The 27,407-nt window shown below is 39.8% G+C and overlaps 1 protein-coding gene across 2 annotated transcripts in view; it reads right to left on the reverse strand.

Moving 5' to 3' along the window:
- SLC12A1 (solute carrier family 12 member 1) overlaps window positions 1-27,407 on the reverse strand; it is an 85,940-nt gene that overhangs the window by 9,905 nt on the left and 48,628 nt on the right. For both annotated transcript variants that reach the window (XM_006085997.3, XM_006085998.3), the window contains exons 18-23: window positions 22,681-22,821; window positions 20,110-20,216; window positions 16,259-16,341; window positions 5,975-6,118; window positions 3,201-3,332; window positions 2,849-2,960 (exon numbers count right to left, since the gene is read on the reverse strand). In XM_006085997.3, the coding sequence (XP_006086059.1) occupies window positions 2,849-2,960; window positions 3,201-3,332; window positions 5,975-6,118; window positions 16,259-16,341; window positions 20,110-20,216; window positions 22,681-22,821 (719 nt within the window). The remainder of the gene's footprint in view (window positions 1-2,848; window positions 2,961-3,200; window positions 3,333-5,974; window positions 6,119-16,258; window positions 16,342-20,109; window positions 20,217-22,680; window positions 22,822-27,407) is intronic.

Here is a 27,407-nt window from a genome sequence, read left to right on the forward strand (position 1 = left end):
TTGGTTAGTGTTTGATTTTCATGATTGTACTTGATGAATATAGGAAGTGTGGACCAAGCTATTCCACCAAAGAGAAATTCCTGTATGTGCAGTCTCTGGAAATAGCAAACCCAGTTCTGCATTTATGTTTCAGGGAAAATAATGTAGGGCTCTCCAAGTGTCATTATCCTTTGAAAACAGGACAAGTTTTAGTATTTATTGCCTTTTATTTTGCTGATAATTTTTGGAGTTTACTGACAAATTGGTAATTATATTGTGGACCCTAAGAAAAGAGATACCTACCAAGAAGGGCTCCTGGTGGCTAACTGGGCTCAAATGTAAAAGCAGAGCTGAGCGGCAGTTTCTAAGCAGGGCCCTCTCCCACAAAGTGCACTTCAGGGAGAAGCCTGCCCTGAACTCCCTGCTTCCTGCACAGAACTGCCTGCCTGCACTGTGTTCCTGCCATCCGAGCTGGCCCTTATGAAGAAATTATTGGAATTGTATTTCAGCCAGTAGGACTGAAGCTTTCTCAGTCTAATCAGAGCTGCATAACTATAGCATCTTCACTGACCTATTAGAGCAGCTCCATTCAGACCAATCAAAGCTGTGCTTTTTGGACCAAACTATGAGGATTTGGAGTACTCATTTGCATGAGGACAGACCAATCGGGGACCAGGGGTGGGAACTTCTCTCTACTAGTATAACAGTCCTCTCCGCTCTGGCTTGGAGAGTGCACTGTCCCTATCCACCAAAGACAGAGAGTGCTTTTTCCCAGCTAGAGCTGAAACACCGAAGTCTCACTGGAGCAGGGCAAAGCCCAGCAGGAAGAGCAGACTGGCATAGAACAGGTCAGCACAGGTGCAGGTGGAGGTGCAGCAGAGCCTCCTCGCCCCAGGGCCACCTCACCCCCAGGCCATCTCACAACCATGCTGTTCCACAGCTGTGCTGCTTCAGAGTTGAGCTGTAACACTACAGAGCTGTTGCACAGCCGAGCTGTTCCTGGCAGTTGTGCTGTATCACAAAGGAGCTGTTTGCACTGAATCAAGTTTCCTTCTTCACCGCACCCCAAATTTGGGATTCCTACTGGCATTGAATTGATGCCAACAACCATCAGTTGACAATACATTTTTATATATTGGAGGTTTTACCCCCTGGCAAGTGTACATTTTTATATTATTTGAAAGTTACAGAAAAATTGCAGGGATACTGCAAAGAACTCCCAGATTCATCAATTGTTTATGATCTGCCCCATTTGACTTATTATTCTCCTTTTTTCTCTTTATATGTGCCTATATCTACACCTTTCTTTTTCTCTTTCTTCCTCCCTCTCTTTCTTTCTTCCTCCTTCCCCCTTCCCTCCCTCCCTCCCTCCCTTCCTCTCTCTCTCTCTTTCTTTTCCTCCCTTCCTTCCTTCCTTCCTTCCTTCCTTCCTTCCTTCCTTCCTTCCTTCCTTCCTTCCTTCTTCTTCTTTCTTTCCTTTTCTTTTCTTTCTTTCTCTTTCTCTTTCTCTCTCTTTCTCTTCTTTTCTTTTTTTCTTTCTTTTCCTGCTTTCTTGCTTTCTACCTACCTGCCCACCTACCTACCAAAGACATTCTCTTATAGATAGTACAATTTTTGAAATCAGGAAATTTAACATTGATACCATACTATCATCTAACCCACTAACCAGTTTCAACTTTTATCAGTTGTCCCAATAAGACACTGGAGGATTTAAGAAAGTATAATTGTTATAGACATCATATTTGTTTCCAGTTTATTACGGCCCTCTTTAAGAGAAATTAAATACACAAATCTCCTAAGAAGGGGGAGAAAATATAAAAACATCACTGAGTAAGAGCCCATCATGATTTTGTGATTTCTGGGAGTAGGTTCCAGGGAGGGCTGAGGATTTGGACATGCCCCGAGGGACTGAGGGCTGCTGAAGGTCCCGCCTCAGGTTTCCTCCAGAGACCTTCGGTTGCACCACATTCTCCGCACGCTTGCTGTCCTCACAACTACCCATCAGTGCTTCACGAGTAAATGAATAAAGATACAGACTAATACTGTGCTTTTAATTGGAAGGTTTCTTAACCTACAAATGAGACCCAGATATGAACATAGTGACTGTGACCAAGTGCTGCAGCTCAGAGGTTGAAGGGCTGGGAGGAGGACCAGGTGCCGTCTCTCAGTTATCTTTGAAGTGAGCTGTGCTAGAGTGACTACTGGGAATGGACAAGTTCAAGTCTCTCAGAAGAAGCTATTGGACACAAATTCCTCAGGCGCTTCCTTTCTGGGATACACTTACTAGTCAGAACATTGAACATTATACAAGACTAGAGGCCCGGTGCATGAAAATTCATGCACTGGGGGGAGGGGTCCTTCAGCCCGGCCTGCCCCCTCTCACAGTCCAGGAGCCCTCAGGGGATGTCCTACTGACGGCTTAGACCCGCTCCCCACAGTCTGGCCTCCCTCTGCGGGAGGCAACCAGGCTGATCAGGGGAAGGCGCCACCCTCATCACCCCGCTATTACTGCCTTGCCGTTGGCCCTCGCAGCCACTGTGGTGGCTTTGTCCAGAGGGCGTCCAGTCTACCTGGTCTAATTAGCATATTACCCTTTTGTTAGTATAGATAATGACACTGTCATTCAAGACTGAGACAAGGCTCCTTTTGAAAGCACTTGTGGCAGGGGATAAATGGACTTGAAGACAGTGATTAGAAAACTTGCACAGATAATTTATTGACCAGAAAACCAAGTTACCATGAGGCCTATCATGGAGGCTTTGTCTTTATACTGGTTGTACCTCAAAAGACACGTACACTTCTTATAAATTAAAGTATCGGAACAACAAGCATCCAAAATGTTCTAACACACGAGTGATAAGTTACTTACGCAATTTTTTCTTCTTCAATGCGGTTAACCTTCCCTCCGACATAAATTCTTAATTTACAGTCTTTCCATTTTTTTCTGAGAGTCAAGATATAGGGGATAAGGAGTGTTAGCCCTGAAAAAAAAAAGAGTAAATTATGACAGAAAAGATGAGTATATCCAGCTGAAAGGAAATTAATGGCTTTCCCTCTTTTTTCATTCCCACATCCACAGCTCCTAAATCATTTAAAGTCTTAGGAGAACACAGAAATGTTATTCTTTAACTCGTATCTTTTTCAGATACCTCCCCATGCTGTTTGTTAAATTTATCAACACAGAAATTCTGCTCCCTAGTGTACATTCCAGAAAATTTTACCTCCATCATCAAACAGCCACCAGACATCAATTGTGCCCTTTCCTTGCTTCTTCTTAAATTGGGCGCTGGCTTCCACCAGCTTCTGGTTGAACTCCCCCACGTGCATGGACTGGATGGTGTTAATGCTGCTGTCTGTAATGAAAGAGAAAGTAGTATATCCATTAGTCTTTTGAGGAAAGAAACAAAACAATGTTCCAATAAATCTATTCAGGAAAACAGAGGAAGGGTCATGCATTCCTAACTGTTTTTTACTTCTAGGTAAATAATGAGCTCTTTTCTCTGAAAAGGGGAGATAAAGGTCGAATCCCACAGTAATATATATCACCTTCAGTAGTTCAAAAATGTTTGATATCAGTTTTATGGTTATACTTTTCACTGTGGATTATTTTCAGGTCCTTAGTAATTGGTCTCAGAGTGAAATTATTACTTAGACATATAACAACGCTAAATTACCTGAAAAGAAAAATCTTGATTTTTCCAAAAGTCAGATATGACTCAATTTAATCATACTTTCAGATGTACTTGAAAGTAAAACATGGGATGATCAAGTTTTCTGGAAATAAGCAAGTGAATTAGAAGTATTCCTTCATTAGGCTATGCATTCACTTGAGTGCAGTTTGGGTGTAAATTCCATGAATGCCTGGATTGTCAAGGCGGCCAGGGATAATGTGCACCTTGACCTAGTATGACCCTTCGGTTCGAATGCCAGCCTGCTTTACTCCTCTGCTTTCTTTTCAAGGATCTGTGAAGCTAAGATGAAGCCATCTGAGCTATTTGAATTTCTGTGAATGAGATGAAAAAGCCAGGAAATATGGAAAGAGAAAATTCCTTTACTTGAGCTATACTTAAGGGTGCATATAAAATACTTTAAAAAATTTTAATGCAATTTCCAATCTAACATGGACACAATGAAAGTGTTCTAGGGAACTAGGCCAGTGGTTGAAGCGGACCCTTGTTTTGTTTTGCCAGCAGGGGTTTCTTTGTTACACTGTATATATTATTTCTTATTTCCATGTCTTTCATAGCTGCGACTGTATTGATTATTTCAAAGAGATGGTGTCACTGCGGTGCTTAGAGAAGAGCCGACAGCCGCTCAGAGCTTCCTCTCTGATCTAAGGGGTTCTAAAGATCGTTTGTTCTGTCTTTTGCTGTTTTCATGTTTGGGCCTGTCCATTCTGAAGCAATTATCTTAAATTGTTTTTATCTCCCTGGGACTGCTGAGGGAGAAAGTAAATGCATTTACGAAATGGGCCAAATTCTGCCCCCACTTACATGTATATCAAAGCATCCAGAGGACTCAAGTCTGAGCACCTGGAGGCAGAGTTGGTCTTGATCTAGAACTCAAAGAGTTGTTAACCAACAAAAGCCCAGAGCAGTGAAGGGGCCTACATGAGAGCTGTGTCTGAAATTTTAGGTGTTGAGTACAAAACATAATATTATTTTGCTTTTCCAAACAATGAGACATGTTGACTTTCAGAGGAGCACATTTTTGCCGAAAGTATTATGATGCAGAAACAGGTTCCAGAATAATAACAAGTCCCCTTTTCTTAGTAAGTACATTAATGCTTCCCTGCTCCCTCTCAGCTCCTGAATAGTATTGGGCTATGACGTTGAATTTTCCATTGCTTTGCAAGACTCTACTATTGAATGGAGCAGATTCGGTGGATAGGTAACTCTTCTCCTGAATAAACCAAATATTTGGAAAGGAAAAGAAGATAGTAGTTAGCATCCAGATGGTCTTATTCTAATATTTACACCCTTGAAGTCCTGATATACCACTCACTTAATATTGAAACACATCATTTTCCTAGAAAATAGGTATATATAAGAGCGACAATACATATTTGGCTCTCTTAATAGCCCATGCAATAGTTCAGGTACCCAAGGGTACCTCTAGTATTTGAAGGCATATATAAAATTTTATCCTTGGGATATAGTAGGAAAACAAGGAAACAAAACCAAACCCTTTCCAGGGTAGGAGATAGCCTCTTCAGAAGGCTGGATTCTGCCAGCCTAATCCAGAAGCCGGCTAAATCTCAGTTAAAACACCAGTGAATGACTTCAGTAACGATGGGATTCTTTGTGCATGACAGAAATAAATGTTAACATTCTAATTTTCTACCAGCAGAGGTCGCTGTGGACCTCATTAACCTCGAACTGCCGTGTTTACGGAAAGAGCAATTTTCAAAAAATAAAAAATCAGATGTTTAGTTCACCTGTTTATGAAATTTATAGCAAGATTTCTCATTTTCTGGCCCTCTGTTCCTGGGGCATATACCTGATATTCTACTCAGCCAAAATCTACAGGTAATTAGTATCAATAAAGTTCAAGTCCAGAATTCTGGTCTGTGACAAAGATGCTTTTCTGAAATTGGAATTCTAGCTGGATCTCTCATTCAAACACCTGAAATGTCTGCAAGGGGTGTGTGTGTGTGTGTGTGTGTGTGTGTGTGGTGAGGTTGGGTACTGGTTTATAAATTTTAACCCTTTTTCATCTTAACTAAGAAATTTCTGTTTCATGGCACTCAATCTGCTCCCTCACCACATATAATTTTGAAAGAAAGTTTTTACAGTAAGATAGTACAAAGGGCTTGGCATTATTGATAAATGACAATAGCTTCTACTTTTCACCCATACGACCTTCTTGAAAAAATGTCTTCAGTTCTTAGTCAAGGCCTCCAACATCTTAGATGCTGACTTCTCACCCCTGCAGGTACTGAAGTCTGTAGGGGGGTTCACCTTGTAATATTTCTTATAAATGCAACAGTACTTACCTTTCTTAGAGGTTGGCTTAGTGATGTTCAACTTGCCCGCTTTTTTAAACAAGCCTCGGATGCCTCCACCTCCTTCTTCACTTTCATTGTCTTTGATCGTGGCTTCCAAGGCCAGCCTCTCCTGCTCTAATTTCTCCAGTTCATCTGATGAGAGAAGACACAATCGCTTACTAAATGCAGAGAGAGAACGTTTGTAGGAACACTCTTCTATACTACTTTCATATTAAACATGGAACATGTGCAATAACATGATTATTATATGATTTTTTTCTGAATGATTATTAAAAAGAAATGTATGTCAGTAAATTATACTCAGAAAATAGCTCTGTGTTAATTATAGTGTGTGAAGTCACTAGGTTTTTTTTCTAAGGGCTATTTAATGCCATCTTTATGCACTTCTGGCAAAAACCAAAAAGCCAGACCCACTGGACATAAGATCTTATACACCGAAAGCCACTTATTTCCTGACCTGAGTTACTGCGTCAGATATTTTACAGTGGAAGTGACAAAATTGCAGAAGTATACTGGGTATACTGTATAGCAGGCACACAACAATGCCTCCTGAACTGAAACATAAAACTAGAGAGCAAGAATTAAGAAAGATAACCAAATCTTATAATAAACTTTACAGGTTCTGAATACAAATGACAGTGAACAAGATCCACCAACAGTTCTTCCCAACGAGCAAAACACTTTCTGGAGTGACCAAAGCGAAAGAAGTAAAAGCTGCGATGCCTTGTGCCTGCCTGAACTCACATTACTGAAAAGGGTCTCAGGACACTCGAGTCTGGAATAAGAGTCGGGCTGTGCAGAATTTCCTGCCCGTGGTTTAGGTCCACTATCCAAACTTGGATGTTGTGACTGGCTGCCTTTTATCTTTTTTGGATTCTGATTGTGACGAAAAATTCCTAGCTGCCATGTAATGCATTGCATCATTCTCTGACCTCAGCCTGCGTGGGATCAGGTAAGTAAAGACTTCAAAAGCAGTCAGGTGGCGGTGCTAAGGAGTGATGGGCTTTTCGCTCACAGCGAGCAAGGTGGCCCTCTTGTCAGACCCCCTCATCTTCTTGTCTGCTGAGATCACAGCCGTAGGAAATGAGCAATGTTCCGAGACAGCGAGCAGAAAACCGAGATCCAATGATAGGCAACACTGGTAGTCCTTCTGTAAATGTCAGCCCTCGGAGCCTGTTGCCTTATCTATCTGGGAAGCGAAGCTATACAAACTCTGGATTTATCAATTATGCACTAACTAAATCTGTCAGGACAGGCACATCCCTAGACGGTGCTGTTATTCAGCTGCACGGAATTGTCTGGCCCCTTTCCAGGTCTTAGCAATTAATCTTTTGCCAGTGGCATGAGATTTAAGGTCAAATCACCCATGTGATTTCCCCAAAGCTTCAAAGGTTCTCAAGACCAGCAGCTATAGAAAATCTGGGAAATTAGACTGATGGTATTAAAGCTCAGACAGGAGTTGCTTACCCCTGACTTTTGAAAGGTGAACGCAGGCTGCATTGCACGGGGAGGTCATGACCGATTATGGCTCTGCTGCTGGCTTTATGTGACATGAAGCAAGTCATTGATTTTCTCTACGCCTCTGATTCTCTATCTGTGAAATGGAAAATTGTAACCTTCCCCTTTCCCTAGCACTGCAAAAAGAATAAGCAACAGTTCTTGCACGAGGCTTCCGAGCTCCTTAAAGAACAAAGCAGCCAGTGCATTCTCTAGGCCGAGTGTTTATGCAGCTCCTGGAAATGGGCTCAGTCATGCAAAGTAAAGTGAGTATTTTGGAAAGCCCGGCGTTTATTCTAGCAGTTACTGTTTATCACACACTCTCTGGGTGCTGGGGACTGTGCTGCACGTTCTTCTGTTATTCCTCAGCAACAACTCTGAGCTAGTGACTATGATTATTCTCATTTTGTGGATGAAGAAAGTGAGGCTCAGAAAGGTTGAGTCACTTGTATGATCTCACCCAGCAAGTGACAGGGTTCAACCACAAAGAGGTCTGCTTGATTCCAAACCCTGCATGCTTCCAACTTCGAAGACCATTTGCTTTTGGCTTATTACTATTATTTCAGAATTGTCTTATTAACCCCCAACCCCTATCCTCAGGGGAACCGGAACACTCAGGCACATGGTATAATGCAAGTTAATTCCTCAAATTATAGTCCCTCAATTGTAAAAGGAGGACCCTAACGGTACAGGTACATATGGCAGGCTGCCCAGAGTAGCAACATCGCAGCATCCTGGCCTGGGTGACAGCCCCCCCCCAGCTCTCATGCACATTTTTGGGGCGCTGCAGGGGCAGCTGTGGAGTCACTGCTCTTTGCAGTCAGCTGGAAGGTGCACATTTGTGAGTTTCTTTGGGGGCGACTGCAAGGACAGTGGGGAGGGGCTCCTTTGCTCTCCTTTTTTGGCTGGCCCCAGCGCACCCCGTGATTAGCCACTAGTTGCCATGTTCTTTGTCCTCTAGTTTGGACAAAGGAGAAGAGAAGATAAATCCTCCTCTGTAACAGAGTCAGCTGGCTGAGTGCACCGGGAGCTGCTCCAACAATTTGCTTGAAGGTATGTACACAGCCCATCCTGGACAGAGCACACTGCAAACTCCCAGCCTGAGAGACAAAACCAGACTTGGTTTGAATGAGGCAGACTCGGCAGTTCCCTCAAAGACGATGGAGACAAAGTCTATTCTAAAGGCTACAATCTGCTCGCGTGGCCATCTGGAATAGGCACTGAGATTTTGCAAGTTCTTATTAGAGTTCATTCTTAATTATTCACTTTGTAGGTCATCTAAGGCCCCCTTCTGTGCCCTCCCTCCCTCTCTCATTTCAGCACTAAGGAGCAGTGATGTTTGATGCTCTGTTCTGACTTATCTATCGGGTGGACTGCTTGCCTCTGTTTGCATAAGAAATCAAGAGCAGACTTTGTCAACACATTTCTTTCAACAGGAGTGCTGGCTAGCTGACCATTAGGCACAAGGTGGGTGAGCCACGGTAGAGTGAACGGATAGATATAAACTGATGTCCACGAGGCTGACAATGAAAATGACTCATTTCATCACTGCCACCACCACCACCATCACAACTCCCTTTGTGACCTTCAGGGGTCACAAAGCCCTTTCCACACAGTATCTTATTTGATCCCAACACCAGTGCTGGGATGCAGGCAGAGCTGGTAATAGTCTCCCCACTTTAATGTAAAGGAAACTTGGGTTCAGACAGTTCAAGTGATCTGTCCAAGGTTGCACAACTGGTGACCCAAGCCTTCTGCTTTCAATTCTTTACCATCCTTCTTCAATGATGTGCTTGACTGCCTGTTGAAGAAATACCCAACCTGCAGTTTTTTTAAAGAAACCATCCACAAATTTCCGAATCAGAGAAATTTACATAATGCTCTACATTTCTATAATACTCTTGTTTCAATCTTTTTTTCCCCCAGTAACTATCACTGTGGGGCACAGAATGTAGTTTTAAGATACACGTGTATTTTACCCCATTAAACTGCAAACTCCTGGAGGGTAGCTTAGGTTATATTTTATTACCGCCACTTATTGAGAGTTTATTTTGTGCCAGGTACAATGCCAAACACTTGGAAGCCATCATATATTTTAATGCAAAATAATAAACCTGTAAGGTAGGTACTATAATTATTCCAATTGGAAAATGTGAAGTGAAACACAGAGAGGACGAGTAATTTGACTAAGGTCACACAGCCAAAAAGGGTCAAGCTGGGATTTGAACCCAGGTCTGTCAGATTCCAGACCCTATGTTTCTACTTCACATACTTCCTCTCTCACATTCTTAGTTGAGCCCAAGCCTCTCTGCTAGTGCCTCCCACCAACACGAGTATTCAAGAATTGTTTGCTGAAAAAAAAAAAAAAAAAGAGAGAACAGGTCAGTGCTGTTAATACAGTTCAAACCATTTGAAAGTATTTTCTCTATAACAGGAGAAAAATAAGTGGATAGTTGCCAGGGATGGGGGCATATAACGTGTGTGTAAGGGACAGGTACAAAAGACAGTGTTTGAAAGAAGTGAAATGAATGCTGTATAGTCCAGCGGTTCTCAACCTGTGGGTCGCGACCCCTTTGGCGGTCGAACGACCCTTTCACAGGGGTCACCTAAGACCATCCTGCATATCAGATATTTACATTACAACTCATAACAGTAGCAACATTACAGTTATGAAGTAGCAACGAAAATAATTTTATGGTTGGGTCACAACATGAGGAACTGTATTTAAAGGGCCAGAAGGTTGAGAACCACTGCGTATACAGAGGTATGGAAACAGGGACTGGTGGAATATGACAGAAGGTAGTATAGGTGGGATTAGGTGGGAACTTTAATCTTCCATGTTAGATAATTCCATACTCCATCATCTCAGAAAGCAGCAATACGAGAGAGAGAGAGAGAGAAACCCTACCCTACTCTCATTCCAAGATGAAGAGAATCCCTGAGGTTGTATGAAAAAGCTTAGGCTTTAGGGTCTCTCAGTTGAGTGGGCTTCTAACCAATTGTTCAAACATAGCCCCAAACATTTCTCATAGTAAAAACAGAGAGTGAATCCTGAGCTGCATCTTCATGTACACGCCAAATCACTTGAATAGTAGTTATTCTATTTTCAAGTGCTTTATAAATTGACTAGATTCGTGCACTGGTGGGTCCCTCAGACTGGCCTGCAGGGATCAGGCCAAAACCACCAGGTGCACGGATTTGTCTAGGGTGTGTCTGGCCCGTCTTGCCCAGTCCCCATTGGCCAGACCCCAGCAGCAAGCTAACCTACCAGTTAGGGCATCTGCCCCCTGGTGGTTAGTGTGCATCATAGCAACTGGTCGAAGGGAACGAACGGTCAGGACTTAGCATATTAGGCTTGTGTGGTAACCAACTGGAGTAACCATATTTTGAAATTCAATTTAGTTGCCAAGATTGCTTCCACTGTTCTATCCTGTCTTTTCTTTTTTAATATGTCTTTTAGAAACAGGCAAGAGTCTACTCATTACAGTTCCCTTTGAATCTTCAGGAGAGAGAGTAGTCAATTATCTCACAACAGAAGGGAGAACAGGGGAACCTCCTGAGGAATGGCATCCCTCCCACTTCACAGCATCCTTTTTCTTTATTAATTATTCAATTATGCTTCTTTCCTTGGTCAATCAACTCAAAGCTGTAAATGCTCGCATGAACCAATGAGCCATAGCCCAGCGAAGTCTAGTTGAACGGAAGGCAGGAAGCAATCCTGCAGTGGTCACCTTCCAATCAAGCAATTATTTACTACACTGCCATCTGTCTTTATTTTCCTAAGCCACTTCCTCAGACACAGCAGAATCCCCGTGCTCTGAGATGGTCATAAATCGTGCAGCTCTTACATGGAACACTTGACCACAATATATTGCAAATCACATGTCATCACTTTAGTTCCTACCAGAATAATATAGACTCTTTGTTGAAGTTGGCAAACTTGCTGAATACCCCTGGGAAGTGAACAACATGAAATACTGTGTTTTTTGTGTTGTTGGGCAATAAATTAATTTATTAAGAGACACTATCAGCCACCAGTATTGGATGAGTTGCTGCAGTACGTAAGTGAGAGTGTTATGAGCATCGATCTTATTTATACAAAAAGTTATTCTCTTCACATAAGCCTGTGACACGGTATAGAAATAATTGTCATTAGCTGGCAAATTACCTATAAAGCTGATTTCTATTCACTGCTTTATTAACTACAGTATATGGGCACTCAGAATTGCTAATATTTCCTTTAAATTATAATGTGTGATGACACCTTGGTGCCTGTGCTGGAAAATCTATGATGATAATCATTAACATAGCATAATGCAATACTTAAGATTTATCAGGCTCTTATTAAGCCTTATATTACAGTATAATATAATGAAACACAAGCTTATTTCTTCCAATTCAAAATCTAATATGAGGGTTGTGTCGTAAATTACATAAACTTCAAAACAATGCATGGAAATGTGGCGTAAAGTTAATTTCTATCATTATGCTGCTGTTTTCTGCATGTTCTTCATGTAGTATTTGTGTAATGTTGTTGTTTTTTTACCCTAGATAATTGGCACTTCTAATTATTTTATTAGCATCCAACTGTATTTTCCCTTTCTTGACTAAGAAGCAGAAATATTTCAAACATCAAAGTTGATATAAATCATTTACTTCCCTTGGGAAATTAAAAGGGGACTCAGTTCACTGCCAGGATTCTTTCAGAAATACTACATAGAGAATGAGCTTCCCTGTTGCTTTATAGAACTAAATTGATGGTGCATTTTGGGGGATGGAGCAGTGAAGAGTGGGAGCCATATTTTTTTTTAGCTACATCACATCTTTCAGCTTGAAGAGATCAACATCACATATAAAGCAAATATGTAATGTAAATACAATCATATTTTGTATTCTCATTATTTAGACGGTAAAACGTTATAGCACAAAAACCAGACAAAATTAAAGTAAATAGAGAAATTTAGCAACACAGCAGGTCTCTTAAGATTAGGTTCTTATAATTATCCTCAACATCATGTCTATCTTACCACAGCCAAGCAGTCCCTATGTTGGGTTTTAAAGGAATAGGTGGAAATACCCTTGTTCCATTTCCGTATCTCAGATTTTACCATTGCCTTTCATTACGTAAGTCATTGTCCTCTCTGACTTTCCTTTTTAAAAAGTAGAATAGTGCTTCAAACAGACATGTGTTTGAATCTCAGCTCTACTGACTACCAGCCTTATGAATCTTGGGTAAGCCTCAGTTTCATTAGTTGTAAGATGAGGTCAATGATCATACTTTTCTTCAGAGGATAGTTGGGGTAATAAATGTAATATATGTGAACATGAAACATAATACATGGCACATAGCAACTACTCAAAATGTTAGCTATTGTTGCCACTAGGATATTAAGTTCAACTAGGAAGGAATGTATAAATTAATCATGAATGCTGAGGGGGAAATTAGTGTTTCTAGTCTGTAAATTTAAAAGGTCCATAAAAAGAGGAAGGGGCATAAAAAAGGAAGGCTAAAGATACCAAAACATATTTTGCATAGGATGAACTCTATTCTCAATATTTTTAAAGCTCTTGTATATAATCAGAGTATACATATCAGATAGTGGTCCTTTACCCTATACAAACTCTTGATTTCTAGTTTCTTCTGCTTTCTTCTCCTCCCTTACAACACACCAGAATGGTTGCATCAGAAAATTCACCTAATCCACTCCTGTTTCCTTCTGCTATGATGGTGACATTAGTGAAATAACAAATAGAATCTGGACCGATCGGGCACCTGCACTCTCAAATTCCTCACAGCCTTTTCCTTTCTGCTGGACCTACCCAACAAAACCTTGATCCTCCTATACTCTGGAGACCAAATGTCACTGGATAAAAACTGGAAAACTAGAGAAATTGCTTCAACTTCAAAAAAAATTGAGACTACTGTGTACAATCCTCAACTTATCACTGCACTCTTACAAAACCACACATTTCATCATCAATTCTCACCTCTTTTGCTATAATTTTAGAAGATGAAGCATTTTCTTATGTCTCAGGCCAACTCTTCCATCCCTTCCTTCCCCTGATTCTTCCTGTTCCTCCAGGATCTTACTCCATGGGTCATTCCTGCATGCCACGCCCCCCTCCATGTTTTACCTTTATCTTCAATCTCTCCCACTCTCTTGGGCCCATTTTTTCAGTCAGAAAACATGCCTTTCTCTCTATTCTAAGGTCTGTATCTCTCCCTATAGTAAACCTCCTCAATCTCATTCCTCTCCCTAGCATCTAAACTTCTCAAAATGATTGGCCACATCCATATTCTCTGCTTTATCATCTCATATTATCTCCTCAACCCACTGTTAACTGGATTCTGTCAACACTGGTCTACAGGAATTACTCTCACTAAGCTTATCTGTGCTGTGTCAATTACATTTTATTCACAAATCTTTCTGGTGTTTTCTGGTGTCCTGGACCATTCTGATGATTTTTCTCACTTTGAGCACTCTGCTGCCACGATACCACAGACTTCTGGTTCATTTGCCTCTCTGATAGCTCCTTTCTTACTCCTCCTTGGGGCCCCTTTCCTGTGCCTGGGGGCTCTCAATTACATCCTCTCTTTGGGCTATATTTTCCAGTGTTGTAGTTTCACCTTCACTAGTATGTCTCCTTTTAAAAACTTTATTAGTTTGGTAGGGCTACAATAACACATACCACAGACTTGCTTAAACAATACAACTTTTTCAGTTCTGGAGACTAGAAGTCTAAGATTAAGGTGCTGGTAGGATTGATTTCATTCTAACGTCTCCTTGACTTATAGATGGCTGTCATCCCACTTTCCTGTTTGCTTGTTTGTATCCTAATCTCCTTCTATAAGGACATCAGTCCTATTGGATCAAGGCCCACCCTAATGATCTTATTTTACCTTATTTACCTCCTTAACAATCACATTTTCAAATATAATTACATCTGAGGTCAGGACTTCAACGTATGAAATCTGAGGGGATACAATTTGGCCCATAATATATCCTAAATCTACATCTCCTGCTCACCATTCTCCTTTAAGACCAGGACTGTCTAACAGCCTATTGGACATTTCCAGTAGAATTTCTCACAGGAGATTCTTTAAAAGTGAACCAGGCATCCCTTCATTAAACCTGCTCTTCTTCTTGTGTTTCCCATTTCCATTGGTAGAACCATCATTCATTTAGTCAGCCAAGGAATGAATCTTTTTCCACTTTTCTCTCCCCCATTTCTGCACATCCAACCAACCCCAAATGCTGCTTTTGTACCTCCAAAGTACTTCTGTCCTTTTCTCTCCATTTCTCGCTCTAGCTCAGGCTGTCACCCTGTCTAGTTTTTATTATTATGAAAACATTTTTTGATTTGTCTCTGTTTTCATTTACAGTCCTGACTGAGTCCATGCCAATGTAACTGAAAGATTATGAGATTTAAAACCTAAATTTGACCACATTACTCTCTCACTTAAATTTCCTCAATAGTTCCTCCTCATTGCTTACAGAATATGATCCACATTTTTAATATGGCAAATGAGGTCTTTTAAAATAAGGATCTTATATCAGCAGCCTCATATTTCACTATTGTCTGCTTCAACTTTTCACTTAAGTAACACTAATTTGCTTTTGGTTGCCCATGCGTTCTTCCACATTCCCCTGCCTTCCCACCTTTGCTACTGCTCTCCTCTTTGCCAGGAATGCTAGTCCCCAAACTCTCTCATTTTTTTCTTCCCCAACATTGCCTAGTTAACTCCTACTCATCCATGAGGTCTCAAAACAAAGGAAATTTCTTCCAGAAAGCCTTCTTCTTAGATGCCTCTTCTCTCTTTCCCACAGTACCCTATAAATATACCCATCGTCACACTCATCATATACTCATTTCCATTACTAGGCTGTGAGTCTATTGAGGACACAGACTCTTACTCATCTTATTGTACCCAGTACTGATACCTACATCATGGCTGCTATATAAGAGGTACCCCCAAAATCCTGTTTTGGTGCCATGTCTTCAGTGGGCTCCATTTTAAAGTTTAGTTAAAGAGATAAGTCATGGATTACTACGCTGTCCTAATACTTCAGTGACTGTTTAGATGTGTTCTTTATTTTATACACAAAAGGGTATGTTTAAACTTTAAGACTAAAAAAGTAGTTGATCCCTGAGCAACGTGGGTTTGAACTGCACAGGTCAAGTGAACTGTGAGCTTCAGTTGAACTGTAGTCAATTGAACTGTGCAGGTCAATTTAAAAAATCCTGTGTAAGTGGGCCCACTGTCCTAGAGAAGAAGCAGAGTCACTAATCTGAGTTAGGGATTTTGCCTCTGGCTTACATTCGTGATTCACATAGCAAGATACATTCAGGCTCATTTCCATGTGAGTTGTAAACTAGGTCATATACTCTTAAAGACAAAATACATGGTTTTCCGAGGAAAGAATTAATCTTCATTTTTCTGAAACATCTTGCAGAAATTAATTTGGCAGGTTAATTTACCGAAGGTGTTTATTTTCAGCGATGTTGGCTTTGTGGTTTTGTGATAAGAAGAATAATTGATGACAGCCCTGGAGTACTCTGTATTTCTGGTTAGCAGGACAAAGGCCACCTGGGTTAGCAATGGGGAAAGCAGGGAAGTGTACAAACCTCAGGTCAGCATAAGAATGTAAGCTCTGCTGTTATAGGGTTTTGTCCATATAGTGCACTGGTCTAATCCCAGCACCTAGAACTCCATGCCAGTTGTGGAGTAGAGGCTCAATAAATATTTGTTGGTTGAATAAAGAAAGTACATACCTTGTACCTGAAGAACCTGAGAGATGTCAAAGCCTTGGCTGATTCTGACTATGACCACACCAATCTCAAAATCAAACGCATCACTGAAAGTGGAAGCAAAGTGGTTAGTGATTTAAATCCTCCAGCTTTGGACAAATAGTAAACTTGTTTCTAGGATTTTAATGTAATTAAACTAAGGAAATTCACTTTAAAAACAACCGAGAGTTGATGGCTTTCTGTTAGATTGTTTTCCCTTTATATCCTTAAAAAAACATATTCTGGGTAAAGGTAACTAACTCATTTACTCTGGAACCAATTTATTCAAATATACTATCAACTAAAATTTTAATTAAGAGCTTGTAACATACTTTTTGAAAAAATTGATTATTTTCTAATGTAAACAAAAGAATCACTGAAATATCTAGAACAGAGAATTTTCAGACTGCAAAGACCCTTGGAAATTATCAGCCAAATCTCTATCTATTGAGGAAGAATCCTACAACATTTCTGTCGTCAAGTTCCTTGTTAAAAATGTCTCAGTTCCTCTGAGGACCCTTCACCAGTGACTTTGGACAAACCATTTGAAGCAGTGCTTCTTCATGGCAATCCCATGCTGTTGAAGTTGGCTGTTGTGCCTTCACTACATGGAATTAGATTATCTGGAAGGGAAAGAAAGCCTTGCTTTCTTTTATCTCCATTTTTGTAGAATTTTTTTTCTCTGCCCATAAATATGGGGAAAACCAATGAGTTCTTTGAGTTCATTTAAAATTCTCCCCTTGGGAGTTCCTATGTTCAATCTTCTTTGGATCGGGAGCCCAAGACCCTTTCATTGGGTCACCCTCCCTCAGAAACAAGGCAGGTTGTGATTAGCTCACTGTACACAAACAAGATTTCAATAGCCAAAGTAAACTTAAATTTTCAAATAATGATATAAAGATGTTCAGTACAGTATGACTATTCATTTAAAATGAATATGAGATTTAATACTTAAATTTGACCACATTACTCTCTCACTTACATCTCCTCAATAGTTCCTCCTCATTGCTTACAGAATATGGTCCACATTTTTTAATATGGCAAATGAGGGCTTTTAAAGTCAGGATCTTATATCAGCAGCCTCACATTTCACTACTGTCTGCTTTAACTTTTCACTTAAGTAACACTCATTTGCTTTTGGTTGCAAAACCATACGTGATCTCTACTTAACAAAATAGACCCATTCTAGTAAAACTGCCACAAAGTAAATTCCTGATAAATTTTGTTTCTAATTGTCCTAGATTATAAAAAGCAGGCAATGTGTTCCACAGAAATATTTGGATTCTGTGTTAGGCAGAATAATTTCAGACCCCCAAAGACAGCCACATTCCATCACTGGAGCCTGTGGAGTCTGTCCCTACATGGCAAAAGGACCTTGCAGATGTGATCAGGCTGAGAACCTGGAGGTGGGGAGATAATCCTGGATTATCTGGGCGGGCCCAGTGCAATCACCAAGGTCCTTGGGAGTGAAATTGGGAGGCTGAAGAGGTTAGTGTAATGTGATGTGAGAAGGATTTGACCCATCAAATGCTTTGAAGATGGAAGAAGAGAGCCATGAGCAATGGGCAGCCTCTGGACCCTAGAAAAGGCAAGGCCATAAACTCTCTCCTAGAACCTTCAGAAGGTAATATAGCCCAGCCCACACCTTGATTTTAGCCCAGTTAATTAGTGTTCAGAATATTAATCCACATAACCTTAAGCTAATAAATTTGTGTGGTATTAAGCCACTAAGTTTGAGATAATTTGTTAATGCAGCCAACAATAACTAGTACAGATTAAACTTATACCATACTTAAGAATATTACATGTATTTAAAATCTTTTATTCAAAGAAAAATGGTAAAGTACTAAACTATTGTAAAATTATCTTTATGATATCAATAAAACTGTGCTTTAAGCCATACAACAAAACAGCCCCCAAAATCAGAAAGAGAAATATAACACAATATGGTTGTATGGTTGTCTTCCTTCTGTATTGACCCCATTGCTATGGTAGTAAAGTCATTTAACTTTACCAAGCCAGCTAAATTTTATACTATACAAATTTGAGCCACCTTAACACTGAACTTTATTACCCAAAAGATCAATCATTAATTTGGTATAAAAGTCAGAAGTTTCTTCAGCTTAATATTACTAGGTTTGATTATTTTGGTCTCATTGAATTTCTAAACTGTTTGGGATGGTTAGAATATGATTCCAGGTAATTTTGTATCAAATAATGGACTCTATGGCTAAGATTTACATATTTCTTTTCATTCCCAAAGTGAAGATAAAATTTCTTGCCCTGACATCCCTTTTTCCCCCACCAAAGGTAAAGATGAAATTGTACTGAAAAGTCTGGATAACAGAGAGTATATCTAAACCCATTTCCAAGAATGTCAGGCCAGCAACTGACTGTGATTCTGAACCTATCAGGATGCTGTTTGCTGAGCCTGGCAAAATTCTGGTGCCCCAGCAGGAGGCAGATGGCAGCACGTGGCATCGGACTTTGTATGTTTGCGGAACACAATTCAGGAGAATGCATTTAATGCATGGGTTTCCTATAGGAGGAAGGCTACGTGAATTTCTGTTTGGTCAGTAATGCATATAATTTCAGAAGGTAAAAATTATTTCCTTATGCTTCTTTTTAGTGGAACTAATATTAGAATGCTTTTGTTATGTTGCCTAAATCTCCCCCAAATGATGACAAACGTGGTGCTCGTTCTAGCAGGAGCCAGAGGACATAGCCTGGTACAAGAAGTACTGAGTGTATGCTTGTTTTAATGGGTGAGGATTTATTATGGACTTTTCAGACATCTCAGGGCATCTCTACCCTGTGCTATGAAGGCAGAGCAAAGCCAGGCCTGGGCGGAGGAAATCTTCCATTTTCAGAGCCGTTGACACAAAGATGGCTGCTGACCATAGCTAACATTGCCTCCCTTGAGATGAATCTGGCTAAGTATTTTCAAGCCTGGAAGAAAGGATCAATTTGCTAGAAAGGCCACTGAGGATGCCTTGTGCCTCTTCATAAGTGTAGCTTCTGACCTCTCTTATGCAAGAAGCAAGCCAGGCAACACTTAGGCTGTATAAGTACTTCTTGAGGCAGCATAACCTGTGGTCAGGAGCTTAAACTTTGAATTCTGATGACCCTGGGTTGAAATTCCAGTTCTGTCACTTACACAACTCTGCATGTTTTAAGTTTTAAAGTCTATGTCTCTACTTATAAAATGGGAATGATAGTAGTGCTTACTTCAAAGTCTTCTTGTGAGAATTAAATGGGGTAGCTCATGTTAAGGGCATTAGCCTGGTGCCCACTCATCCTTTAATGACTATCATTATTACCTTTACCCCAAGACTCTCCCAATATTTAAGGATCAGATGTCACATACCATTGAAAACTCACTCTCTGTGCACTAACCAACACTGCTACATGGCAGAGGCAACTGGCATATGGCACCGTCATATCAACAATGCGGCTTTGGGCTAGTGACTACGTTCCCCAAGGCTCAGAAGAAGATAATGACTGAATTGGGCACACCAGCTAGTCCAAGATTCCAGTTTTTTTGAAAGAAAAATTCCTTTAGTAACCACCTGTCCTTTGTTTTTAATCTCATGAATAGGTTTTAAGGTTTAACTCTTAATGTTGACTTTTTTCTTTGACACCGAATTCCCTCCATCCTGTTTCCTCTGATACTATGATTCCCTCGAGTTCTATTATTGGCTGTGTTTTCGGTTTGGTAAAGAATTCAGAGTACCAGGGGAATGTCCTCTTCTCAGGCAATTGAATCTAGTATAACAGTGTCATGTACTGCCCTGGTTAGTGCTTTATAAGCAACACATCTTGAAAGCATCACTTACTGTATGATTCCCACGTAGTTCTCAATCTCTGTTAACTGAGCTTTCCTCCAGTTTCTTTTATATCCAATCACCAGAGTGTTTGGTTTCATTCTTCCTAAGCCCGAGGCCTAAACAGAGGAGATAAACACATGGGCAATCCTTACTGTACCAGGAAACCACCACTGCAAATGAAAAATAAGGTCTGAAAGAGCACTGAAGTAATGTTCTGATGATTCGGAAGATTAGATTACATTTCAGTGCATGTCCTTCATGCCCATACCCAAGCATAAAATAGAAAGATTAGTTCTAAATCATCTCAGCCATAAATGGATTTTAGATGACAGAAATGTAGCTTTTCTAAATTAGCAGTCATTTGCATTTCTTCTGACACACTCATTAAAATGGTTCAATAATTTAAAATCAAGTGAGGGTTGGCTTAACTGTTGGCATGCATGCTGTAACTTAGTGGTTCAAAGCTAATTTCCACCTGTTATATCCATAATGTCATTAGCAATAAAATCCATGTTTGGAAAATTCTTATATACAAAATCACTGAAACTTCTACCTACATTATTTATTGAAGAGTAAATGAGCTGTGTTTCCAGAACTCAGTTCTTTTATATGACAGTATCATTAATAGCCATCTTCCATATCAGAAGTTTCATTCCCCCCATTAGATGACAGGATATGACTTTCAGTTAATTAAATTTAATCCAGCAATATTATTGAGCACCTATTAATTGCAAAGTACTATGTTAGGTGCTGTGGCATGGTAGTGAAACATATTCTTTGGCCTTAAGGAGCTTAGAATAAAGTAGAAGAAACAAGATATTCACAAATAATTTTAGTTCAAGTGCAAATGCACTAGGAACTCATATGGAAGCATAAAGAAAGACACCCTGAATTCCAGTTGAGGATTCATGGGTGGCTTCATGGAAGAGGTGGCATTTGTCCTAGATCTTGCAAGTTGATGAGATGTTGACAAGTAAGAGTGAAGGAAGGGCATTCTGAATCATGAAAATAGTGAAACAAATGACCAGAACAGGAAGTTTTAGAGAGGACAGTAGCAAGTAGAAGAAGATAAGCATTGATGGAGGGTTCCTAAATTAAGCTTTGCTTCCACCACATTTGTATATTGTTCTTAGAAATGTATAGGTAACAGAATAGCTCATTTGGCCCAGGGTAGATATATGGCAGTATGGATGTAGTCTTTCCCATGACTACAGTTTGGGAATGTGGTCATTCATACCATAATTTCTTAGATGCATAGAAGGCTTTAACTAATATGGTATCATTGTCAGTGCCTCCCTTTGTTACCACGTTGTCCTGCCCTTTGTCATGACCTCTCTGTACTCCACTTTTCTTTGAAGAAACTCATGAGAACAAGCTTTACGCACGGTCTTTTTTCCTTCTGGATTCATATATGAGTTGTTTTACATGCCTATGTCTTTTCTCTCCTTGTTCTTATTATGTTTGTTGTCCTATTTCCAGTGAAAATTTGTATTACTTTTCCAATTTTCTATGATAATTTTACATTAAATGTGTAACCTTCCCAACATATCTAATCAAAGAGCTACTGAAAAGTAGCTTGAGACTGAAGGAAAAATCAGCATCTTGCAATGACCTCTATTTCCATGGGTTAGCAGATGAAAAGAGGCTCACTGGGGTAACAGGTCTTTCAGAAATGGGCTCTCTGCCTGTGCAGCCACTGCACAAGTGCTCGTCAAGGATGTTAGAGACAAGAATGCATCGAAGACTCTTAATCTCCAAATATTACAATGTGAGCCATATTTTTTCTTTTCTGCCTGCACCAGCATCAGAGTTATCTGGATGCTGTTTGGAACGTTGACCCTCCTGTGTGTGGCCGCTCTGAAAGCTAAATTATTCATTCGGTAAATGTAGAATCAGGGCTATTCAACCATGTTAATGCAAGAATAATTAAAAAGCCAAAGTCTCTTGGATTATTTTAAGGAAACTGGCACTCCAAATTATGAAGATCAGAACAAGGGGAAGAATTTATATACTTACTATAGAAGGGGAGGAAAAAAGACATAATGAGTGAGAAAAGATGGGAGACCTGTAGGCTTTAGTGTTGAACCACAGAAATTATTACATTTTAGTCAACATTCTGGAAATAATTTAAAAGGATAGAGAGATTTTACATCCTGATCACCAGGCATTTATTTAGCCTAGCAGCTGCCCTCATACCATTTGCAAAAGAAAAAAGGAAAAGAATGTTTCACTTGAGCATTGCTAGATGCAAAAATAGTTTGAAGTTTTAATAGGATCCTGAGTGTCGTCAACCATCAGAACAAATTTGCATTTCAATAAATATGGGGACAGAATGTATGCTGTTGGCCAAAGGCAACCTCATTTCCCATTTCCAGTGCATGAGTCATAGCTGATTGTAATAGAACCTCTCCGCTTTTGTTTTTGCTTTTCCTATCTCCAGGAATTCAAAATGTAATCCTTATCCATCTGCATTGATCTCTGACGTTAGACTGCCCACGTCCATTGGCTCTGGGAGCTTCATCAGCGTGGAGTGCTAACTGTCCTCTGCCTCTGTACTCACTCCTTCAATGCTAGCCTTACCTGAAGGAGACTTCGGACACCATCCCTGAAACAATCTGCAGCCACTGCAGCATAAAACGCCTTGATTTTGTTCTTTATTAGCCAGGCCTGCTTTTTCGCCATGCCACTGTTCATCTCTTTAACACACAGCTTGCGCGGTCCCTGTATGACACAATGAAATATTGGTTAGAAGCTCGGCTATTACACATCGCACTGCTGTTGTTTTCTGAAAGGCAAACATAGCTGGCGATGCCCCGTTGAGTTAAGAAATGGGAAGGAGGGAAAACACCTCAGTACAGGGGGTTCACTCGGACTCAGCCTTTTGGAGAGGAACTGTGCTGCTCCCATTCTTCACTTTCTACCCAGAATGTCAGATGTGTTAATACCTGCTTAGTTAACTGCCTCCTGCTGAATGACAGAAACAGCTCAGGGCATCATGGCACATGAGGAAAATACGAAAAATGTGATGGCAGAAGTTCAGAATAAATACACAATCTACCTTTGACTCAATAGCGAGAGCCTCTTTTAAGAACACCAATCAGAGCCGGAGCCCAATGGCAAGAAATGAATGGCGCTCTTGGGAACCAGAGCATGATGATTAGCAAATCCTGCCGTGGACTACCACGCCTTGACAATTCTACTAGGCCCATCGGTTGCTTTTTGTGATAAGGATACTGCTGCACCACATTTCCCCTTGTAATGTTAACATACTCCCACTCAGTTAAATCAACATTTCCCACTCCCTCAAGGAATCTGGTGGAAACAAAAGCTCACATACCTACGGCCTAGGAAGAATACAAGAGATTAAGCGAGAAGGGGGCAGGTGTTGTCATGGTGTATGAAGTATTTTGTAATTTCCAGATTTGAGTTCCAGAAACTCATTTTTAACCAAAAATTTTATTCTTGTTCCTCCTACCTTAAAGGTCCAACCTAGCTTTTCCTTGCATTATTTCAAATCAATCCAAAAGGTTATTTCTGAGTATTTGCCATGTGCTGACAGGGTACAAATCTATTATTTTCTTGGGAAACTATTTCAATTCACGGAGAGATTTGGATTTTGTTGACTTGTCTTAGATTTCTTACAATACACCTGGAATCTTGATAAAATGCAGTGTATCGGTCCGGAATAGGACTCGGAATTCTACTTTTCTAACAACTCCGGGGACATGAATGCTGCCGGTCCTCAGACCACACTTGGAATCGCACTCTTAGAGGGTCTCAGATTGGAGAGAAAGGGCTTCAATGCACTGAAAAGACACCAGGCTTTTTGGCCAGACAGAATGGTTTTCAAATCTAATTGTGGCCACTTTGGAGGGAATTGATAATCTCTGAGCTTTTAGATAGTATTCTGAAGACAGGAATAACAATCTCTGTCCTTTTGCAAGGTTGTTCTAAGTAGTCATGATAAAGTCCCTATTATAATGTCTGGAGTATAGTAAGTGCCTGTCCAAAGTTGATTTTTATTATCTTAACTGAGTGCTCACAATCTCATTGAAGCTCCCAACCTAATTCTACAACAGAGATGGGAGAGGGCTGAACTGGGAACCGGTGTTGGGTTGAGGTCTGGCCCGGGCACTGACTAGCTGGTACCGTGGGTCCGCCATTTGTCCTCTTTTAATGTGGGTTATACATTTCAAAGAATAAGGGAATTGTCTAGCTTATCACTGCCCACTGTGATAGCCCTTATCATATGTTACTATTGAGCATTTGAAATGTGGCTGGTCAACATGGAGTTGTGCTAGAAATGTAAAATACATACTGAATTTGGAAGCCTTAGTATGAAAAATAAAGCAAAATATCTCATTTATAATTTTATATCAATGGCATTTAATATTCTGAATACATTACATTAAATAAAACATATTATTAAAATGAACTTTACCTGGTTTTTTGACTTTTTTAATTGGCTACTAACATTTTTAAATTACATTTGTGGCATGTATTAATGTTGTATTACACAACACCAAATGATCTCTGGGGTCCCTTCCACTTCAAGGTTCTGTTTATGTTGGATCAGATTCCTCAGGTACTTATTTCTACCAGAATATTTTCTAGTACATGTGACAACTTTTCAAAAACAGTTTGGATGACTTACATTACATTTAAAAGAACAAGAACCTTCCATGAAGATGAAGAAGGTAAAGATATAGGAATGGTAGTTAGTAAACGAGAAGACTTAGCCTAAGGAAAAATGTCATTATGGGTCAAATTTTCCTCAGGGTTCTAGCTTAATGCATTCTGAACCACTAGTCCTTCTGGGGCATTCTAGACCTTATCAACTTCAGAAGGAATATTTTATTCAAGTAAATGAAATAATAACAACAGTTATGAAACAGAAGAAAAACCAACAGCTAAGAAAGGTATCAGACTATCAATATATTGAGTTGTACCAAGTGACTTTGAAACCCTGAGGAAACTGGCATTTATTTTAAATAAATACAGTGTAACATGTCTATTTGTAATACAGAAATCCAGATTAAACATTAACTGTGACAGAGAGATTTATTTTAATGCCTAAATTTGCCATACTGAGAAGTCATAAAAATATTTCATGCAGAATATCTCTTGGCTAAAAAAAATTATAATATCCTTTTAGCATACTTATTAATGTGAGACAGGGCTGCAATACAAATGTAGTCAGGAAAGAGTAAACTAACAAAGAGGGAAATAATTATTCAAGATTCAAATATGTCATAGTCACAAAAATGAATTTTATCACCCTATTAAAATATTACAGAGATTAGCTCAGTTAGGATCCAAAATATGAGTATATAAATTAATTCAGAATTTGAACAAAGAAGCCCTAAACATCTTGAATATATTATAACTGACATTTATTGAGAGAAGGATAAAGAAATTATAATTATTTAGTCTGGAGAAGTTGATGTGATACTACTTCAAATAAATGAATATTATGAAAAAGAATTTGCAAAGGAATTCCAATATCCTTAGGATTAAATAGAGGAATTTGGTCCAAGTGCAGTGTCGTTTCCAACTTTTATTTTTCAAAACATTGAGGGTCCTATTGCTCTGCTTATGCTTTTATTGCCACTCTGGTTGGACCAGTGGGAAAAAGAATTTTTCCTTTTCTGATTTATCCACATTTTATCTCAACATGCTTCCTAGTTCCCACTCATAGGTTCTTTCCTTCTTCCTGTACTTGGTCATGTCATTATTTTATTAACACCATGATACAAACTCATTGACTTAAGGAGAATAGATGCACCTAAAAAGTGAATGCATTTTCTTCTTAGTAGATAGGAAAGCTGAGATTAAGAAAATGTTGCAGACAGAGAAAGAATGAGAATTTTCTCTGGGTTATCTATGCTTGAACTGCCTTCTTTTACAATGAGAGGAAAGGACAGGATGTTCAAGGTTTAAAGAATATTAAAGAGAAAAAAATTAATCAAATTAAATTTACATCTTGGTACACAGGTGTGAAATGACTAGAAGAATACCAATAAAATTTGGATAGTGTTTCCTCTGGAGAGGGAGGAGAGTCATGGGGCTAATTGGTTATAAAGGGGACTTTAGCTTGATCTGTGATGGTTTATTTCATTTCAAATGTAAATGGAAGCATCTATGACAAAAAAAGTTAGCAGCTGTTTATTAAGAGAGGTAGAATATAAAGCCTCTTGGCATATAAGTATGTCACTGATTTATTATATGGTAATTGAGAGGAGAAAAATAGACATTACTTTAAATTATCAAGCTGGAGTCCTTAAAAAGGATCCCCAAATTTGTCTTGATGACGGGTCCCTCATATGAAATCTTTAGGGTGAGTAGGAAAAGGACACGGGAAAAGGAAGAGGCTCTGAGAGGAGAGTAAGAGTTAGTCGGATAGTTGGAAGGCTATACTGTGGGCTATGGTGTAATAATAACCATCTTCATATCAATTTCAGCAGCTTTGAGGGCTATGACGTGTAGCCCTTTAGAAATGCCTTGGTTGTAGGACATAGCAGCTGTAGCCGCATGCTTTCTATCTACCCACCAGCATCAAAACATCAGTGAGCTCTGAGCCTTGCTCCTTCCTTGTAGTATAATTGCACTTCAAGTAGCTAAAAGCCACCAGAGGGACAGACACAGAACCTGCTGTCCTGCGATTAGTCCAGTGGGAGTACAGTTCTCACTGTTCCATCCTGATCAAGCTGTTGGATACTCCAAAAGTTCAAGATCCAGTGCCTGGACTTGGTTTGTTTAAGAGAGAGTGCTTTAGGTTTCTGTTGAAGGGGATATGTTTTTGAAATGAAAATGGCAGCCATGGTAATTAGCGAAAATCATGATAATAACACTATCAGCAATAAAAACCCAAATTAACCGGGCATTTATTATTTGGCAGACACTGAGCTGAGCACTAGAAAGCTAATCTTACAGAATTCTCTCAACAACCCTCAGAAAGCTGAGGCACAGGGAGACTAAATTATGTGCCCATGGGACTCTCAGCTAATAGATGGCAAAACAGTGATTCAGACCTTGACCGCGTGTCTCAAAAGCCCATGAGCTTCCTAGCATTAAAAATTAAATTATCATCCCTGAACATCACTGTAACTATTTAACCTTCCCCACAAGGTTGGTCTAACCACCAACCACTGTGCTTTAGGAAAATTTTTCTAATGGCGACTTTCTCCACATCCCCTTGTACTTTTTTTTTCAAACATGATTGACGACTGAATATAGAAAACATTGAAAAACATTTAAAAAATGCTGACAGCATCCTGCATCCCCAGGAGCTCACAGAAAGTAACTAA

This window comes from Myotis lucifugus, unplaced genomic scaffold (genome assembly GCF_000147115.1).
Source record: "Myotis lucifugus unplaced genomic scaffold, Myoluc2.0 scaffold_23, whole genome shotgun sequence".
NCBI lineage: Eukaryota > Metazoa > Chordata > Mammalia > Chiroptera > Vespertilionidae > Myotis > Myotis lucifugus.